The sequence below is a fragment of the Camarhynchus parvulus genome, chromosome 1, assembly GCF_901933205.1.
Source record: "Camarhynchus parvulus chromosome 1, STF_HiC, whole genome shotgun sequence".
NCBI lineage: Eukaryota > Metazoa > Chordata > Aves > Passeriformes > Thraupidae > Camarhynchus > Camarhynchus parvulus.
In genome coordinates, this window is record NC_044571.1 from 8702270 (window position 1) to 8724185 (window position 21916).

Sequence of the window (21916 nt, forward strand, 5' to 3'; positions counted from 1 at the left end):
CATGGAGTCACTACTAATTATCACCCGTTGCAGTGGCAGTGGGGGGAATCCCAAGTGACCCCAAAACCCTTCTCAGGCACTGGGGTTTGCTCACCAGCTTCAGCATCCATGGGCTGCCCCGGCAGGTGGCAAAGCAGCCGAAGAGGCCGAAGACGATGATGGTGGTGCCCGTCCCGATGAGCACGTAGGGGGCATTGGTGGAGTTCTCAGCAATCAGGGAGATGTAGGTGCCAAGGGTCAGCTTGCCCCAGACTCCCACAGCCAGCAGGATAACGCCGGTGATCTGCAAAGAATCACAGAATAACGAGCTTGGAAGAGACCTCTGAGATCATCGAGTCCAACACAAGCCCCAACACCTCAACCAGACCATAGCACCAAGTGCCATGGCCAGTCTTCTTGTAAACACATCCAGAGGTGGTGATTCTACCACCTCCCTGGGAAGAGCATTCCAGTACTTTATTATTCTTTTGGTGAAATTTTTTTCCTGATATCCAACCTATACCTTCCCTGATGTAGCTTGAGACTGTGTCCTCTTGTTCTGTCAGTGCTGCCCGGTGGAAGAAGGGCACAAACTTGTCAAGAACTGTGGATTTTTTGTTTGTTTGTTTGTTTGTTTTTTCTGCTTGTTTGTTTTTTTTATTAAGGTTAAATGTGCGAGATGGTATTTCTTCTTTGGATTTAGGTGTTTATTAACTTTTATTTACATTATAGTCTTATAAATTATGGGTTTTATAGTGCTTTAATATACTAAAAATGGAGTTGTATTTTCTTCTTTACCAAGGCTTTTTAAGGCTAAACTGTTTAATTAAGAAATTATATTTAAATTATTTTTACTTTTAACCTAATAACTACTTGTGGCTTGTAATGTGGACTTCTTTTTTTAATTATACAATACTACTTAAACTTATGAAGAAGAAGGTGAAGAAGAAGGACTAGCTTTTGTTTTAATTTTTTTATTTTGTTTTATGTATGTTTTATGTTTTTATTTTGTTTTATGTATTATTTATATATTCTAAAACCTTAAATTTAATTTTTTTCTACCATGTGATATTATACACTTCAATTTAAACTACACACTTACAATCTCAGTTTTACCACCCAATTTTGGAAGCCTTCTCCACAAACTCAGGTGAAATGCAGTGTTCTCTTGGGGATCAGTGCTTATCAGCACAGAAAGCCTGAAATTCTCAGCCAGCAGGGTTCCAACCAGGAGCCACTGGGGAGGGCATCCAAAGCCTTCCAAAGCACTCAGTGATCCTGCAAGATGTGTTGGCGCTGTGCTGCTGGCAGGAGGGAGCCTCAAGAACTCCAGAGGGACAGACAGATGAATTAAACTCCAGCATCTGTTGCATTGAGGCTGCCGCTGAAGGACAAACCCCTAAGGGTAATCACTGCCAGGGGAGGATGCAGAACAGCTCTCTGCTCCTGCAGCCCCAGGGACACACGGCCAGCTCCCCGTGTCCCTCTGTGTCCCCTGCTCCCCTTGATCAGCCTCAGCAGGTGCTGGCATTTCTGCTGCCACCTTGGGACAGGATTAGCAGGGACTTCTGCTCTCCTGCTCACAGTGGCAATGAGAATAAATCCAGCTCTTGTCCATCTTTCAGTGCAACTGTGTGAAACATGCTGAATCCCTGTTATTGCACCCAACAGCTGAATGTCAGAAAAAATCACTGAGGAGCCTACCAAGCCACAGACAGCAACTGCCCTTCCAAGTCTGTCCCATCCCTGCACTTCACCTCTCCTTGTCCTGAACAAAAGTGGATTAATCAGCAAAATCTGAAAGGAAGCTGCAGGGGACTGGGAAATCTGCAGAACAACTTCTGGTTTCTCGCCTCCAGTTCCACAAAGGGCTGGTTTCTGTGCCTAAGCTGCTGAAAGTTTTACCACCATCCCCAGGGAGGCATAAAAGCAGCCTTCACTGCCAAAATGAACAGGCAGCTTCACATATGAAAGAGAGCCCAAGCCTCCTAATAAAAAGCATTTTTAGTTGGCTGTTTGAAACAATTACTAACCCTTTACTATGCATTTTAAGAGTTTGGTTTCCCCAGGTCTCAGGGGCAGGGGGAGTATTCAATTTATAGCACACACAGACTTTGGAAAAAAGGAGGAAAGCCTCTTGGTGGTTTATTCCCCTTCTGCTTCCTAATAGAGCTCTGATTTACAGGGATTTAAGGAACTCCCTGAGTTTGTTGGGAGGTCTAAGCCCCTGGGAAGCTTGGCACAGAGCAGAGGGGATGGGATGTTTCCACAAAGACGCTGAAGATGCACCTCAGGTTGCAGCAACGCTGGCTGGAATTTTGCTCATGAAGACAAAAAACCATAAGACTTCCCCCTACAAACCTTTCCATGACCTTTATTCAGCAGAGCACAAGCAGTGGTGTGACTAATGCCTACCTCCACCCCAAGGCAAGCCTCATTTCCTTATTTCCAAGACACACTTTTTATCACCATCTCTCTGTGCCATCACACAGTTAGGGAACAATCAATGTACTGGTTTCTGGTTTGGGTTTTAGATTTTTCTTTAAAAGCAGGAGAGACCTGGGCAGACAGAAGACCAGGACAGTGCTGGCCTGAGAACAAGGGAGCAGGAATAGACACTGCTCCTGATACTCGCCATCAGTACACACATCTTCCCTTCATCCCCTTCCTCGGACCCGAAATCTCTCCACCAGCCGAATTTTGTGACCTGTGACAGAATTGTTGCAAAAGCAGAGTGTTGTGTGTCCCTTTACGCCTGAAAGGTCTAAAAGGAAACTCAGAGCACCTTCTCCAATGCACAATCCCCCCCCCAAGTCTTCCCTACTCCCTTTCCACTGTAAAGTTTCAATTCAGACAATGATCAAACAGGAGATGTACAAAGTATTTCAGATATCCTGGCAGTCAGAGGAAAGTGATTACCAGCTCTTTGACCTTTAGAGACCCTCTGAGCATCCAAACACCTAAACCAAACAGCTTTGTTTACTTACAAACACCTGGAAGAGCCAGCACACATGGAGCATGAGAGCAGCAGTACAATTCCACCAGTGGACTCCTACAGCAAAACCTGGTTTTCATATGCAAGAATTTTAAGATTTGTCCTGGAGATGCTATGACAGCTACAGCCTGTGAGGAAAGTGTCATAACTCCACTCCAGATCCTCAGCAGCCACAGAAGAAATGAACTGGCAGCTGCACAGCCCATGATGCCCCAAATGAGACATCTGGAGTGGTACAGAAAAACAAGCATTTGCAAAGGGAAAAAACCTCCCAAAAAAACAAAAAGGAAGAAGTTTCCTTCTAAAAAGCAACTGCCAGACATTCCTACCTAGATGTAGACATGTGGGATCCTGTCTTTTGGTGTTTTTAAGGGAAAGCAAAAGAGAACAGCTACCCAAAATCACAAGTTTCAAGGCCCGTTACAAACTTACTGAATGCTTCTAATTCAGAAAAAAACTCCAGAGTTTTCCTAGGACTTTATACAAGCCTTGGTTTAAGCAGAAATAGCCCACCCTGGATAACACAGGACAAAGCTCATATCCACACCCAACCAGAGAACATCACGAGAGAGATTCCTGCCAGGAGCCAGGGCTGGCCTGATTTATCCATGCTTGGGACCAGTTCCTATAATCACAACAAGCCCCAGAAACTCAAACAGGTTTTGTGTCCACAAATGGGCTTGCAAGTGGTTTGTGCTGGTTTTGGTTGTCTCTTTTTCATGCTTGCACCCTGTCCTTCCCCCCACACTGTTTTGATGGACTTCCCCTGCATTTTCTGTTTCTTTTCTGTGTTCTTTCTCTAGTTTGAAACATTATTAGAAAGCGATTTCATCCTGGATTTCATCAAAGGTAGATGATATCTTCCTTACAAAAGTTCACTGCAGTGGAAGCCCCTTGCACTCATGTTTCCTCAGCCAGGAAACCAGAGATGCAGCATTCCATAAAACATTATTAGTCCTGACCTTCATTTAGGTCAAAATTTTAAAGGTTAAAAGGAAAAAAAAAAAAACCAAAACACAGGAGATATCCAAGTAGGGCAAGGATTGTAGAGGCTGCACACAAGTAGAAATCACATTGTTTAGCCGTGGCAGGTCTCACATTTCAGTGCCTCTGAGCCCAGGCTCAGCAAACACACCCCAGAAGCCCTTGACTGATGAGATGGCAGGAAATGAAGCAGGTGGGCCACCTGGACATTTTCTAACAAAAAACACCACTGAAATCATTATGTTCCCACAGAATGTTTTAATCTAGAGGAGTTGGATTGTTCTGGCTTAAAAAAAAACAAAAACACCCAAAATCTATCTGTGAACCAACCTTGCCCCCCCAACTCTGCCTCTTGCCTCTCCTCAAGCGTGGTACCACAGGCACATCCCACCAGTCACTGATTTCAGTCAGACAGGCTTTCTAGTCCTTTTACCTTCCTTCAGCATCAATACAGATGTTTCCAGTGCTACCTGCAGGTCTGGATGTGGTGGGGAAGTTACCACGCAACAGGCAGGCAGAAATACAGCAGAACTGAATGTCAGCTCTAACTCCACTTGTCCAATAAAACAACTGCTTTTTGGAGACACACAGACAAAGATGTGGCCAACAGCACTGACACAAGGATGTGTGCCACAGCTTTACAGGATACAGAGAGAGTCACGCCTTGGTAAGGCTCAGCATTCCTAAAATCAGAATTAATACTAAACACATGCAGTTCCTCAAAAAAGGCAACAGAAAAATGTTTGAGAATTCCTTCTTTTAATAGTGCCAAAACAAAGATTAAACTATCAATCCCCTTCTTCTAGGTAACAGCAGCAAAGTCTGCAGAGAGGAGTATTCAGAGAATAACTTCTCAAAGTCTTTAGTTCTGTCAGAATTAGGCAGGAAAACACTAAGCACTCATTTCAACTGGATGCACACCACTCCTAAAAGAGTCTGTTGTCTTCACACCCCAAAACCCACACAGCACTGGCGGCATGGTCTGAAGGTTGCTGCTGCTGATACAGGAGGCATGAAAGGCTCTACACCTCACATCCACAGAGATTCAAGACTGTGGCATTCACATTCTCTGAAAAAATCCCTTCACCCAGGACTTTTCTCCTGGGAAGCTGAGAAGCCTCAGAGAAAAGGAAAACAATTCTTATCTCATTTGCTTCTCATGTGTTGTGCTCACACGTGGAATGTGTTTGGAGATTGTTTACCCACAGGTGATTGTTTCATTGGATTCTGGTGTGAGTTGTTTTCACTCATTGGCCAATCAGGGCCAAGCTGTGTTGAGACTCTGGAAAGAGTCACAAGTTTTCATTATTATCTTTTTAGCATTCAGTAAGTATCCTTTCTGTATTCTTTAGTATAGTATAGCATTCTTTAATATAATACAGTATCATAAAGTAATAAATTAGCCTTCTGAGAACATGGAGTCAAATGCATCATTCCTGCCTTTGTTGGGGCATCCCAGCAAATACAATACAAGACCCTAATTCAAACCCTTATTTACACTCAGGATTGCCATATGGAATATTTAAAGTTTGTCAGTTACAGAGGTGAAGATGAATGTGCAGCAGGAATTGCTGGTTTATTGGTCCACATAATTCAGGTCCTCCTGTTCATTACTCATGTGAGCAATACTGATCCCTAAGGTCTGTCAAAATAAAACTTGGAAGCCACTCCTGATTGCTGCAGAGCACACAGCAACCCCTTCTACCCCCAAAAGCAGCAGGAAGAGCTCAGCATTTCTCTGGACCAGCTCTTTATCTACAGAACTGACATGCAGGAAGGCAATTTCATTAGTGAGGATCTCACTGTAGGTATAATTCTTCTATTTCATTTCATATTTTCAACCTTGTTAAATGAATGTAAAATGTGGGCAACTTAAAATCAAAGCAGCAGCAAAGAATCAGATACAAGGAAAATAACCATGTTGTCGGCATTTTCAGTTTCTCAGTTCCAAATACTTCCTTTTCCAAACACCAGCCTCCCTGCATTTTGGTGGAGCCATGCTGTCCCTGCACAGCTGTCCTGCAACCTTCTCCTCAAACAGGCCAGAGAAAATGGATAATGTGCATAAAAAGGATGAAGCCAGGGGAAGGCAGACAAGAACTATCTCAATCCATCTTGGCTGAAGCTGAAAGGTCTAGCAATAGGTTAAGCAGGCTGTGAGGAAATGAGAGAGGACCAAGGCACACAGCTAATTAGCTCTTCCAGACATTTCCCCAAAGGAGGGAAACTTTTTCACTTAGAAAACGTCCGACCTTGACAGCATCCAGAACAAATCCTGCGTTAAAAGCATGTCCAGAGAGACTTAAAAATAACTGGCCTACCTCTGAAAATTTTATAACTTTCCCAAAATAGGCAATGGACCACATTCAAAATGTTCTTGCTTTACAGCTTGTCAAGCACTGGGAGTGGCTGGCTTTGAGTCTTCTCCTTCCTCAGCCCCTGGGCCCTCTTCAGGCAGGGAGGTGACTAAAATGAATATAAATCTTCCTTTGGGCCTCAATGTCAGCTCTTCACAGGCAGGGGCAAAGCATTAAGCCAAGATACAGCAGAACATGGAAATGCCTGTGAGCCAGCAACACACCTGAATTCTCTGTCCTCACATCTGCTGATCTTGACTAGACCTGCAAACCCAGCTTGGGGCACCTTTGCACAGGACTGATCTCTGCTGGAGCAAACAGGAAATGAAGATGCCACCAGCTGTACCTTTGGAAGAAGGCAACAAGCTGCAAACCAATAAATCATCATTTCTGGCCCCTCTGCAAACTGAGAGACAGCCTGTAAAGGTCACTGTGTTAGAGTAAAACACCTGTATGGCCACTCCTGTATGTAAGTGTTCAGTGTCTTCTAGTTCCTGACTTCACCATTTCTTAACACATTTCCCCAGTACCAAACATAATTAGTCTGCCCTCTGCTCTTGTAACTCAGGCCTGTCCCTCTTATTCTTCTTTGTTCCCTACAGTTTTCCATGTAAATAATTCCTTCCTAAAAAGACAAAACCAAAAGGATTTAAAGAGAAAATGCCCTAAAATTAATCCACATTCCTCTCTGGGATGCCTTGCCTGTCTCACCTGGGCAGGCTGCCATGCTTAGTGCTCAGAGTTTTCTCTCCCTGCTGCATGTGTGGAATGTCCAGCACAAGGAATCTTGCTCCATCCCTTCACCTCAGGAATCTGTTTATGATCCCTGCTGCTCAGCATCCACCCAGAGCTAGCTGCTGTCCCAACATTGATTGTCCACCACAGCCCTTGCTGTTTCTGAGCAAAACTGAGATTCCTGTGCATTAAAACTACATATGGAAAGCATCCTCAGGGATACCAGCACAGGCCAGCCACAGTAAGGGGGATGCTGCCTCTGCTTTCATATCACCACTGGGTCAGAGCTGAGTATCCACCACACTCAAGTCAGGGGACAACCACTGAATCTGCCCTGAAACACAGTGGAGGAGATTTTGATTAGACACACTGATGTCAAGCTTAACAACCTGTTCTGGCACAGCTCCTTTCTGTGAGATGACTACTATCCTATTTCCTTTTCAATAATAGTTTTAATTTTCAGTGTTTGTCCTGGCTGGGACACTATTACAAGAACATGAATAGTTGTCCCAGGTGAGCTGACATCAGATTAAGGTCCTCAGAGGTCAAACTGTAGTGCTGGTAAAAAAAAAATGAAAAGAATGGAAAGAAATTGAAATATTGGCTGTCACACAGATGACAAAGTGAATACCAAATTATCACGGAGCTGATCTGGCTTCTCACCACCAACTCTGCAGATAACAGAGTGTGTGCTAATCCCTAACTTTAACAGTGCCTCTATCAACTACAGAGTTAAATGACCTCTGAAAGGATGTGGATATTTTATAAACAACCCAGGTGTCTCCCAGCACCCCCACCCATCCATACACCAACCACACACCAAGGTCTAATGGTGCTTTCCTCGCAGGCTGGGGCAGAAATGACAACCAGGACTGAATCACTTTGTATGGAAAACAGATTAAAAATCACACAGAGGTGAGTGCAACCTTCTCCTTGCAACCAGAAGAGGCCAATGATCATTTAATGAACAGCAGGGAAGAAAACATCACAGTAATTTTGTTTGCTGCAGGATAAAAAATTGGACATGGCCCAGGAAGTCCTAGGAGCACTAACAAGGACTGCAGTGGGGAGGCAAGAACTTGAACACAACCTTGCAGCATTGCTCAAAACTAAGGATTTCTTGCTAACACAGTGCAAATACCTATTTTTAGAGAATTTTTCTGTAAGGAAACAATTGATTACATGCCACTTGTAGGAAGATTCAGGAAGAATAAGGACATTTGGGACCTGATCTCTATACTAATATCATGCCAGTGATGAATAGATATAACAAACAGCCATATTCTTATGCTGAACATGTAGCTTTATTACACCTTGCACTTTCAGAAAAGAAGTTGGAAATCTCAGTAAAATTAAGTTCTTCATCATGAGAATTATACTTATTTTTATGTAAGGCACTTCATTAAATGAGAGAAGATATTCTGCTTTGCAGTTTAATCACCAGTGGCTCTATTAATTGATGTATCTTTTAAGCCGACTGGCAGACAAAAATGTGGTCATCTCTGCATAAAAATAAAACGAAAAAATACATTTCTGCTGGGAATTTTCAGACCTAATTTCTTGAAATGTAGCTTTAAATATGCATGACTGAACATCTCAGGGAAAAGAACTTAGAGAGTGGAGACTTCAGAAGCAGCATCCCACTCTGCAAGGCTCAGGCACACTCCTAGCCAGAGGAACTGGGCATGTTTTGGAGGTCTGGCAGTGCACAGAACAGAAGGAACCAACTGATCATCAGCAGAGTGATACAGCCAGACAATATTAACCTGTGGGGCCTGAAAGTTTTTGGCAGCTTAAATGCAGCAGCTGTCCCTCATACTCTCACTTTAAAGTCCCTTCACAGAGGTGACAGAAATGTTGTTTACACAGCATGACATAGCTTGGCCTCAAATTTTAAAACAGTTCACCTATTTTACTGAGATATAAGACTTGAAATGATGAAAAATGCAAGACAATAAAATGTTTTGAAACAAGACTACCCCTAATTAAATACTTTGTTTCTTAAATACTCTTGTTGTTTGCCTGCCTCCTAATAAATCAAGGCAAAATCTAAATTTCTATAATCCCTATGTGGACAAAGCAAAGGAATAAAAGGAAACACACTGAAAAATAGCCTCTGAAACACTCTGAAAAATGCCCATGAGAGTCACACTGTGTCCAAAGCCCAGGCTGAATCAGGCTTCAAGGGAAAGGCTCCCTTGTTCCTCAGGACTGACCACGGCAGAGAAGAGTTTGAGAGAGACCCCAGTCAAGGAGTTTTGGTAATTTCAATGGATCAATCAGCACATAAATTCCTCCCTGCACACGTAACATCCTTACAAAGTTTGCATTTAGCAGTAAGAAAACTTGAAAAGAATTAAAAAGAGAAGTACAAGCTCATTAGTCACTGCACACAACAGCAGTGGTGTGAAACTCCTTCAGAATAATTTTTTATTCAAGCCACTACAGTCCCAATAACCTTCAGAAAAAGCAGAATATGGCACTGAGGTGTGAGATGATAAATTCAGTAGTAACAACTGCAAGGTCATGGTGCTGGGACCAATTCCAGCAGTTTCAAGTCCCTGAATTTGCAAATAATAGTGGAGGAAAAGGATTTCTGAATGCCAGCTGACCACAGTGCTGATGAGGAACTGTCACCATGATATTTTCTGAAAAATCCTCTTTGCCCAGGATTTTCTCCTGGGAAGCTGAGAAGCCTCAGAGAGGAATGAAAACAATAATTATCTGATTGCTGCTCCTGTGTTTGCTGCTTTGGAACGTGGCTTGGACATTGTTCACCAACAGGTGAATGTTTGATTGGTTCCATGTGAATTGTTTTAACTTAATGACCAAACACATCCAGCTGTGTCAGACTCTCTGCATCGGTCACGAGCTTTCATTATCATTTTTGTGAAGCCTTCTGATGTATCCTTTCTCTTTCTTTAGTATAGCATTCATTAATATAATATAATATAATATAATATAATATAATATAATATAATATAATATAATATAATATAATATAATATAATATAATATAATATAATATAATATAATATAATATAATATAATATAATATAATATAATATAATATAATATAATATAATATAATATAATATATCAGCCTTCTGAGAACATGGAGTCAAATTCTCATCTCTCACCTTGTCCTGGGGACCTCACAAACACCACAAGGAACCACTCACGGCACACACATACAGCACACCCAAGGCAGTGGTGCATTTCCAAAGGTGAGGAATTCCCAGAGGAGGCTGTTTCAGGAAGCTGAGGTGATGCTGCAGCAGGTCCATGGCAGGAGTGAGGGATGAGGAGGTGCTGGGGAGTCCCTTGAGCAGGAGTTGAGTTGTGTGCAGATGAGGAGGGGAGAGGGGATATAAACCTGCAGTGGGGGGTTACACTCCAAGGACAAGAGGGAGCTGGTTAAGCCCCAGGACAGCCCAGCTGGGAACACTGAGCCCACGCTGGCCGTGAACTCATGGAGGGTGCAAATCAGGGTGGTGAGGGTGGGAGCAGCCTCCTCCTCTGGGAGAGGGATGGAGGGGAAAACAGCAACACAACCAGAGCCTGCAAAGGGTGCCAGCTTTCATCCCTTCACCAGGGGATGGGGGCTGCACCAGTGGAGAGCTGGGGGTCCCACTGAATGCCTAAAAGGCTGGAGCTGTGAAGGGGAAGGGGGACAGTGGGGTCTCAGCCTCCATCCCTGCAGAGCCAGGCTGCCTCTGGCAAGAAGGTCGTCAGCTGCAGCACTAATTTCAGTTCAGTCCATCCAAAAATCAGCTCGAGGGCACAAGTAATGATAAGGTTGTGTCTAAAGCTGAAAAAGGATTTTATTATTGCAACCAAGCTCCTCATGTCCTGATCCCATTTTATGGAAAATCACTGGTTCTTTACATTCTCCTGATCATACTCAGAATGGGCTGAGGACTGCCATTCCTACTGAGGGGCTGTTTTATTGTTTTTTTTCCCCAGAAAGGAAACATTTATTCCATCATTAAGACTTCTGGTTGTTTCCCTTTCTCCTTTCACATGAGCCATGTTCTCCTCTTGTGTTCTTCAGGCAGCATGCTCCAGTGTTTTCTGGAGGTCTGCTTTTGGAGGCAGTGCACACAGGATGGATCCCCACTGTGCTGCTGTACAGCTCACATGAAAAATAAAATGTTTTCAGTTCAGCATACCCAGGTCAGTCCTTCAAAACCAACCATGTTCTCCATAGCCATCTGCATTTGCTCTCACCCACACCTCAGCTACTGCCTGTCCTCCCAAACACAAGCAGCAACACAGTCAAGGAAGCAAAAAAGGTAACTGAACAAGGCCAAAGATGGCAAAAAGTAGGTTTGTTCTGCTCTAAACCAGCCCAGTTTTCCCAGCCAAGGTCCAGCACTCTGCTTCTGCATCTACACAACAGTTTCACACTGTTTTGTTGTTCATTTGTGCACAGCTCTGGTTTTCATGTGCTGCTCCTGCTACAGGAGCCAAAGCCAAAAGCTGCTTTTAATACTTCAATGCTTTTTTAGAGAGAGGAAGGAAATATCTGCCCCAAATCCCAACAGAACTGCAGAATCAAAATTTCACACCATGGCTTATAAATATGATTTCAAAACAGTTTAGGACCTGTAACCATTCACCAAAACTGGATGAAATTAAAAGAAACAACTGAATTGTGTTTTACATTCCTATACATACACATATACTGGTGCTTAAATGGTTGAGACACTGGAGTTCCTGTTTGTGGGGATTCACTTGAGTATGTGTCTGAAAATAAAGGCCTATTCCTCATATATTATGGGTTTTGCTACATGTCAGAGTTGCCTCGTTCAAATGCTGACCCCTTTGAGTGTGTATGAGCATATGTGCTTGCATGGGAAAAGAAATTTTCTATGTAGCCTGCACTCAAATTCTAGCTGAAACAAAACCAAAAAATCTCAGCCAGAGCTGAAACAAAACTTAAAAAATTTCAACCCAGATGTTTGATTAGTATGAAAACCAAAACAACGCTGCAAGAAAAAAACCAAAAAAAACCCAATCAAAAGCAAACTAAGCCAAAAAATCAAATCAAACCAAAGCAACACAAAAGAACCTCAGCAACAGAAAGGACAACAACAAAACCCCAAAAGCCACCACCACCACAACAGCAAAACCAGTAAAAAATACCAGATAATTACAATACCAAAGACAAAAGTGACCTGCAACTCTGTTCCCCATCAGCACAGTGATGCCTCCAGGAAAGCCTTTTAACCACAGCTCTCCCACCAACTGAAACTCATTCTTTGGCATGGGTCCAGCAGCTGTGGGATGCCATCATGCAGGATTCCCTCACCCCAGCCTGAAGCTTTGCCACAGCTCCCGTGGGAGCACAGGGACAAATGTCTGAAATGGCTGAGCCATTTGTGGCTGAGCTGCTGCCAGTCCCCTTGGGAAGAGCCCTGGGAGGCAAAGGCTGCTGCTTCCATCTGCATCCCTGCCATGAGCCTCCACCTGGCCCTTGGCAAAACCACCAAAATACCCCAAATCTGAGCAGGACTGCTCCTGCTATTTGAGATGCAGTATGAGATTTGCAGAAGGGATGGATTACTCATGGGTTTTAAATCAAACTCTTTGGATTTCTACATCCAGTACTTGAGGCTCACTTGCTGCTTAATCCTTCAAGTTTTCTTTTCCTGAAAGAGCTGCAGTGATGTCCTAAATGACAGATGGACCAAACTGTGTGGGATTTTGCATATCTTATTGCTATGAAAGATGATTAATTTTTAAATACTTTCAGGCTTCTTTATTCCTGTTCATCTCATCAGCTGTAATCAGGTTTTAATATTCAGTTAACATACTTGCTAACCAAATCTGCAATCAATGCAAATATATTAAGCAAGTGGGTTGTTTAAAGGAAAGGAAGGGAAGGACTTTGTCTGATCCTTGGCTCTGGTGCACACAGTTCCAGAGTGCAACTTGCAAAGCCTTTCTGAGCCTCTTGGAGCAGGCACTGGAGAGGCAGAGGTGAGCATCCATCCCACTGGATTTTGGTGCTGCTCTTCAGTCCCTCAGGCACGAGATAAATTCTCAATAGTGAGAGAAGGAGATGAGGTTTGCTCTGCCTGCCAACTCTTCTGAGTTTCCTTTAAAGTGCCTGTGACTACAACAGCTGACTAAAGCCTCTCTGTGTGCTCAGTGTTCGTGCACTTCCATCTTCCCTGGAAATTGGGCTAATAAACCCCCTATGTTTACATAAAGCAGAGGAGAAATATGTTGAGGAAGCAATTTCATTTTCAAGCTTGAATGGAAGTACTGCAATTAACGGAAAGAAAAAAGACAAATATAAAAAGTAGGCATTAAAAAACCTGTTATGTGTTTCAGAACAGCAATTAAAGGAAATGATTCACTGCAGAGCCCCTGTTGGAAAGATTAAAGAAAACCACTGCATCTTTCTCAAGAAGAATTACAGTTTGGAGGGGGGTTTCATGCTGGTATAATGCTAGTTTATTTACAGATATTCAATATTTATCTTACTAGCATTCATAGGAGCAGTAAGGCAAGCTAATGTTACCATCATTATACACATCATTCTGTTTTATTTCATTTGACTAGTTGTTGTAAAATTCATGTTTGCACTGTTGCCAGTTGATCTTATTCAAGCCCCATCTCTGCTCTTTATAGGTTCCAATTTGGGGAACCACCTACTAACAACAGAAAATAGAAAACTTTAAAAGGCTGAGCATGAGCCATAAAAACTCCTAGTTGATTACTCTACCAAGCTTTCCTCTTTTACTCCACCAGCCCTTACTACTCCCTGTCAGCAGCTGTCACTAGGACTGTTCTGTGAGTGCCTCCAGGCAGGGATGAGGCTCCCAAATTTGCCATCCTAGCTGGCTGCAGCTGATGCACACTGTTCATCCAGGATGGCACACCAGCACCATGGTGGCTTACCAAATCAAGGAACCAAACAGCAAGAAAATAAAGAATGATATCAGACTCCCTCAGAGAAGTTCCTGTATCCTAAGCTTCTCTCAGCCCAGGATATCAGAGCCTGGGAGCAATGACAGAGCAGCAGTACCAGCAAGGAAGGACACAAAAATCAAACTGCAACACTCATCCATATGTAACAACAGTAATTAAAGGAAAAAAATTTAAAAACCTTGGCACCAAACAGTATGGAAAAGACCAGACACACCTTTTCCACCTCATGCTGCCAAGCACAGTGTTAACACACAGCACAGCTCTCTTCCAAACTCCAGGCACATGCAAAAGGACCACATCTGCCTACTTAATTAACATACAGAATTATTTAGACCTGCATTTTGAGGTGGATTATATTAAAAGGGGGACCCTCTGGTTTCCAAGCAGGCTGTTGGGGAGCTCTCCTGCCTGAATCTTGTGGAGGTGAAAGCTTGGGAATCTACACTTTCCAAGGATTCACAGGGAGAAAACAAAGGCTGCTTCCAGCTGTGGCAGCCCTGCCAAACAATTCCAGCAAGTTCTGCTTCTCCAAAACCAAAATATGTTATTCCCATCTAAGTGTTACTGACAGGGAATGCTCCAAAATCAGTGTCTGGAGAAGACACAACCCGACAAGTGACAGGAACTTCTCTGAGAGAGTCTAATATCATTCTTTATTTTCTTGCTGTTTGGTTCCTCGATTGAACCTCACACAAAGGATCCTCTATAGCAGAAGATGCTGTTCCTTTAACCCTTATCCTTCTGATTCTTATGGCAGTTTCCCACATGGGCATTTCCATTCCCACCTCACCTACACTCAACTTGGTACTTCAGTTGCAAGTTTCTACACTGCAAAGTCTTCATGCATTCTGCAGCGCATTTTGCTGCGCTGCAGCTGTAGAAACCCAGAATCAAGATCAGTAGAAAGCAACCCAAAACATGCCACATCAAGAAATGTGAGTATCTAAAATTAACAAAAATTGATCTTCTGTTTGTGCCAGGAGGGGCGTATTTTCAAAAGATATTCCAGATACACTGTGAATCAAGCACACTGAAGCTCACTGACCTGTAAGTCACCCAAACACCACGAATGAAACACCAGATGAATGCCTTGTCAATAAAGGAAAAAGTACCACTCTGTAACACAGCAAGAAAGACAAACAATCTGACTTACAAAGTTCTGTGCAAAATGCAAATGGCTTAGAACTAACCCCTTCTACCATTACACCATTTCAAGAGATCAAGCAAAAACCTTTGTCTCTCAGGCCACCAAGTTCTTACCATCCACCTTCCGGGTTCCCACTTTGTGTCTTTCTAGAGAAATTACCAGAGAAACCTAGGCTTAGATTTAGATGCATGTTATTCACAGAGGCAAAAAGCTGTGGCTGGATACCAAGGCACAAATGCATAAATGGGTGTGCAGATGAGAACACATCCCAGGAATGCTCCACATGGGATAAATGATGCCTCTGTGAGATCAAGCTGCCTTACAAAACAAAGCTTAGGTAAGTGCACCCCAGGAGATGCCTCAAAGCAAAGCAATGCTTCAACTATAATGAAAAAATGTTCTTTCTATGTACTTTGCCCTCTTCCCCAATGGAATTGCTCAAACAGAGGCAAATGCTTTATGCCAACATGACAAAGTAAGCTGAACTTACTTTAGTCAAATTTGCTGATCAATACAGAACTGTAAGGGCTTCTAAAACACATTTACACTTCTGTTGAGGAAAATATTCTCTCATTCAAATGGATATTTTAATGTCAGCACAAGTAAATACACCCCTGATGCATCATTACAGCAACTGCACTGTTTAGGAATGCAAATACAAGAAGAAAGTAAAAAAAAAATTAGAAATATTAGAAAAAAAGTTAAGTAAATGTAGATATAGATTTCATTGTACAAGCTGATAAAGTGTCATATAAATGGGAAACTAGGGCCCACCTATTGAAAATAAAATAATATTCTTGCAACATCTACCATCGGGCATGGTCATACCACTGGGTATGAGCCATTGCCTCCACTTCTTGGAATGGGTGGCATCTGGAAGCAAGCCATCAGCAAGGTATTATCTTCACTGTTATTTCTTAAACTCTCAATATCCCATCAAAATGCAACAATTTTTAAAGGAATATTATGAAAATATTCTTTTAAAAACTTAAAACGAGCATTAACTTTCATATCCAGATGATCAGTGTACGTCTTTAGCAGCATTGCCTGCATTACTGCAACTAAATGAAGCAAAACCCCAATGTTTTATTAGTTTAAACAGATGTTCTACTTCGACCACAAAAAAAAATTAACATAAAAATTTTTTTTTCTAGTTTGTCTGACTTGCTTTGTTAAGTGAAGGCACAGAGGAAAGTAGGAAGTAGGATAAAACCATGCAGAAAGCAAGGCTCACTGAAGCTTGGTTATTGCAAATTAACCCAAATAACCCTTTCTGAAAAGCTGACTCACTTTTTATACAACAGAAATACCACAGGAACCATCTGAGCTCCCTGCAGGAAACCTGCTGACAGAGCACCATGTGGAAAACACAAAAAAGCTGCACTGAAACAGCCTGATGACAAAGGAGCTGCCAACACAGGGGAAGCTGCAATCACCTGTGCCAGCAGGAGTTATTAGAGAAATTCTGCAAGCATTGGAGCTGACTTGCTTTTATGAGTGTCACAAAAAATGAGGGACACCCTAAGGAAAGTTTATTGAGGATGAAAATGGCCAGCACTGGCACACAGAGGACTCTGGAGGAAATGGAGGCATTGCACACCAAAACAGAAGGAACTTGAATAACTGTGTAATGTCCTATGTGTTAATATCCTAATATGCATACAGATTTCTGGCATAGCCTGGTCTCAGAGCTCAGGAATTCCAGATGAAAGGCCTGCACCAGCTGCTCAAAAGGTGAGCATTAGCTACCAGGGCAAAGCAGGCATGAAAAATGCTTGTGCAAACTGTGTGCTTCCAGCACATGGAAACATGGGTACTACAGACCAGAGCCCTGATGAAATCTCTGGAGCACAGTATGATTTGAGCTGTCCACACTCAGATTATTACACCATGAGTGTGGAAGGCACCATGACTGCTGCAGAAATCAGAGTTTTCTGGGCTGCTCAGGGGGTTCCTTCAGCAGCAGCACCAGGGATGCTCATGACAGTGCAAGGTCTAAGGGCAGCTTTATTGGCAGTTTCAGTCATGCTCTTAACTCTTTTCTTTCTGCAAGCACGCATGGCTGACGTGACTCTGTGGATCACACCTAAAATTGGTTACACAGCCAGTTTAAATTAGAGCTGGCTGGGAAAAAAAGAATAAGGGTACATCTCATTTACAGCTTTTATGTTCCAACTTGGCAATTCCTGCTACACTTGACAATTTTTGCTACACTTTCAATCCCCATCTCTCTAAATCTCTAAATCCAGCCAGCATTACTTGAAAAATGTTCTCAGGTGTCACTTTTTTAACACCTAAGAGGGTTTATCTACCCCAAGGACAAAGAGCATCCACGCCCACAAAATATTGCCTGAACTGACAGCAGAACTGAAATAAAGGCTTAGAATTCTCCATCCATGAAAACACTTTGTAGACTACAGGTAACTTATATGAACAGATTTTAGGTATCTAAACCCTAAACCAGAGTTGGGAGCTCCCATGTCGTCTATTTCCTTCTTCCATCTCTTGTCCAAAAACGCAGTGTTGACTTTGGTTGTCAACACTGCTAAAGCATGAAGATTGCACCCAAGAATGGGCATCACAGGGCAGAGGATAAAATACAGAGGCCGCAGCTTCCATACCCACTTAAACCAGAATACAGAGATGTAAAAAGCCTAGCATGTAAATAAGGACATTTCAAAAGCACCAAGATACTCAGAAGAGACAATGCAGTAGAAAACAGGCACCCAATTTCCACAGGCTGTCTTTCCCTGCACAGAGGTCCAGCAGCCTGACCATCTGAAAACTTCAGGACCTATCAGCACTTTTAGGTACCTAAAGGGAAATGTGACTCTACATGAACACCTCCTTTTCTGACTGCTCTCATGCCAGCATTAATCTGTCCCCTCTCTTACATCCCTTGAACTGTGTTCATTTTTTTCTATTTAAACCATCTTAGAACAGCAAATCAAAGTATTCTCCCTACCCTCAGCCTGTTAATATAGACACAACATTTTTACAGTGGATTTCTAATACAGACATGTAGCTAAAACACCAGTGGAGATGGTTGCTGTAAGGAATTTAATATCACATTAAATATCTTCAGCAAAGAACATAAAATCAGTGACATTTTGACCATCAGGCCTTGGGGAATGATCTGTACTCCCTGGTCACAGCATGCAGGCTGGTGCTGGGCTGATGCTGAGCAGATGGCTGCAGAGCAGCTTTGGCTGGCTCTGAGCCATCATTTTGTTTTTTCCTGCTCATGAAGGTTGGGTTATTTATTTATTACGTGGCCTGACACAGTTGTGATCAGGGCATGGTGGAAATGCAAACCCACGAACAATAAGACGCTGTTTGCAGTTGTGAGGGGCTGTTCATGATCAAACTTTGATTTTCTGCTGCAAATTTTCCATTTACCACCTCTGGCCTAATAAAGCCTTCCCTCCAGCTCATTGTCGCTGCAGCTTACAGCCGCTAATGAAATGCTCGGGTGTTTCCATGGGGGCTGATATTGATGGGTTTTTCCTGGAGTTTTCTCTCTTTACAAGCAGCACTGAAGATGTCAGCAGAGCTCCTGCAACCATTTCTGTTAAGCACAAAGGTTAGGATCTCAAACTAATTGGCATAAAGATAGAAGAGTCTTTAATTAAAGATCTGTGGCAGTGAAAGGGATTAAATACAGATGCAGGATTTTTAGATGCTAAATTTAATACAATTGTTCAGAAGATACACTTTTAGTAACTAAAAAGATGTTCATTTTTCCTTTATAAATCAATTCCTCTAAAAATGGTAACTTTTATTTTAAACTCTTTCTCTATCACTAAGCTTCTCCCAGATGCTCATTTTGACATTGCATTTCAGAAAAAAGCCAAACAAGATCAGAGTATGTGTGAACTAAAGTAGAAATAAACTCCATTTGACTCCAAACTAAGATCCACACAAATTATGCTGCACAGAATCAATACCCATTCTGCCTTTTGCATGCATATTTAAAAAGGCCTAATCCCACACATAAAGACAGCAGGTTTAACAATTACAAGACAATCATCAGGCAGACTTTAGATCAGCCAGATGTCCAGAAATATATTGTTAATCTCAACTGTAGTTTTACCTCCAAAATTACTCTGTATCCTATCTTCTGCCCCCCATGCCTCATTTTTAAATCCTTCCATTATTCACTCCATAGCTTTTTATTATCCTCCCCTTAACTCAGTGTGATCAGTTAAGTTCCAGCAGATGAACACATTCTCCATATGAATCAGAAATCCAGCACAGCCACAGTGCTGCCTGGTATTTACATGTAAAGTGGTAAATCTTATAAGAAGAAAATTAAAATGACATCAATTTATACTTTGCATTAAGTGGATCAGACATCTCCTCTCTCCCTTCTCCCACCCCCCCAAAGCTTAAATGACGACAGCAGTACTTAATCTTTTTTGCTGAAGGATGTTAACAGCACTGGGCTATGTGTTCTGCTCCTCTAAGTTTGCTGGTTATTAAATACTTTTTCTGCTTGGTTGCTTTCAGGCTTAGAGTCAAGTTAAAAATAAATGAATACAATGCAATTATTAATACTCAGTTCTGAACCAAATTTAAGCATTTAAGAGGTAGTGATAGAGATACTCTAATAAAATTTATTTCCTTTATTTCAATTTAGAGGTGAAAGACAACAAAAATGCAACATTTCTAATGACTGACAGGGAAATGAAAGCTGAGGAGTGCTGTGTGTAATTGACCTGCTTCTAAATATATTTTGATCAAAACTGAGCACCAAGCCACTCCCTTCACCCCGTACAAACTCACAAATAAACCTGGTGGGTTTTGCTCAAATGGCTTTCTCCTACAAAACCCCACTCCAGTATATTCAAGGTTTAAGGTCGTGCCTTGGTTCTCCTCAGACTGAAAATCAAGAGGGTGTTGTTTCCCATTTCACAGCCCAGAGCTGCTCAGGGCAGCAGAGATGAGATCCAGATGAGGGCCAGAACAACCAGGGACACTGAGCCAGACCCTGCTGGAAGGGATTGCCTTCTTCAGGTCATGGTCCCTGCTCCAAACACATCTGACCAAGGCCTCTTATCCTGGAAAGTGGAGACAAAAACCAGACTTTGGAGGGTTGAGTGAGCACATGATAGACCTGGCAGGTGTAGAGCTGCACGAGGTGACTGAAGGTAAGAAAGTGATGGTGCAGCCTTGCTTCAGTCCCAGGTGGAACTGCAGGACGTGGCAAGGCTTCAGTGACACCTCCACTCAGCCAAGCACTGCTCACAGCTCCCACACCACCAGCTGCACGGGCAGGTGGAGCTGAGAAAGCCAAGGAAAAGCATCCTGTGGAAGAGTAAAGCCTGAGGAAGGGGCCACAGGGATTACTCCATCCAACCTCCTCCCTTCCATCCAAACCAAACCAAACCAAACCAAACCAAACCAAACCAAACCAAACCAAACCAAACCAAACCAAACCAATCCAATCCAAAGCAAACCAAACCCAGGGCACTGACAACTGAGCCAGCAGCCAAAGTTGTGTGGGAGTGTGACCGTGTTCACAGGGGTCTTAGGATGAGGGAAGAGACGAGGATCTGACTCCATGTTTCAGAAGGCTGATTTATTATTTCATGATATATACTACATTAAAACTATACTAAAAGAAGAAAATATTTCATCAGAAGGCTAGCTAAGAATAGAAAAAGAAAAAATGATAACAAAGGCTTGTGGCTCAGACTTTGTCCAAGCCAGCTGACTGTGATTAGCCATTAATTAGAAACAATTGCTTGAGACCAATCACAGACCCACCTATTGCATTCCACAGCAGCAGATAACCATTGTTTACATTTTGTTCCTGAGGCCTCTCAGCTTCTCAAGAGGAAAAATCCTAAAGAAAGGATTTTTCATAAAAGACGTCTGTGACATGGGAGAGCCTGAGCATTTCTGCTGAAAGCCAAGCTGTGAACTTTGCCTCCCCACCCCAGGGGCCCCAACTCTACAGGAATATTGTTTTCCCCCAGATGGAGGTGGCAGAACCCAAAGGCAGGCTCAGCCTCCCACCACCCAGAGCACAAGGTCTGGTGTGTGAGGACATGATTGCCAGCCCAGGCAGGGATGATGGAAAGGAGCCCTGGAACCCTGCTGGGCTGAGCAGGAAGGCAGCAGAAAGGCCCTCACAGGAGGTTTTGACAGCAAGGACACAATCCATAGGAAGAGAAGTGTAAAGGCTCTGCTCTTCCATCAGCCAGGGAATAAAAGACAACAGCCTCTATCCTTCCATGTTTGGGGAAAGAAGGAGACAGAAGCAAGCAATGGATGAGGAAGGCACAGCATGTGCATGGTGAGGATCACAGCCACAGATCCAATACCAAGCAATTCTCCACCTCACACCAACCACTGGTACCTGCTGGCTCCCTGGAAGAGAAAGCAATACAATTTGCACTCTGCTGAATAAATTCCTCGTTTCCTTTCCCAGCTATCTCAAGTGACAGTCATTCCTCTTATCATAGCAATGTGCATTAGTAGAATGAACATTACCCAAGGCAACTGGGTTAGTTTTTGTTTTTTTGGTTTTTTTTTTTTCAGGAGGAGGAGCTCACATCAGAGCAGGAAGCATGAGGGATGCTGGCAAGGGTGTAAAGCAGCTCCAGGGATGGCCAACAGGAAACTGATGCCCAAGAGAGTGCCCTCAAGAAGGCTTTGGGTTATTTTGTGGAATGCAGTCCATGGCAGGAAGAAAGCAAAGGGAACTTTAGAGGGCTTTAAATGAAGAAGGCAGGTCAGAACATATTGCAGTGACACATACATGGACAACCA

At 42.8% G+C, this 21916-nt stretch overlaps 1 protein-coding gene across 1 annotated transcript in view; it reads right to left on the reverse strand.

Moving 5' to 3' along the window:
- The window catches only part of TSPAN7 (tetraspanin 7), an 89947-nt gene that overhangs the window by 18532 nt on the left and 49499 nt on the right, over positions 1-21916 (reverse strand). The window contains exon 2 of the mRNA XM_030949478.1: positions 95-283. Within this exon, the coding sequence (XP_030805338.1) occupies positions 95-283 (189 nt within the window). The remainder of the gene's footprint in view (positions 1-94; positions 284-21916) is intronic.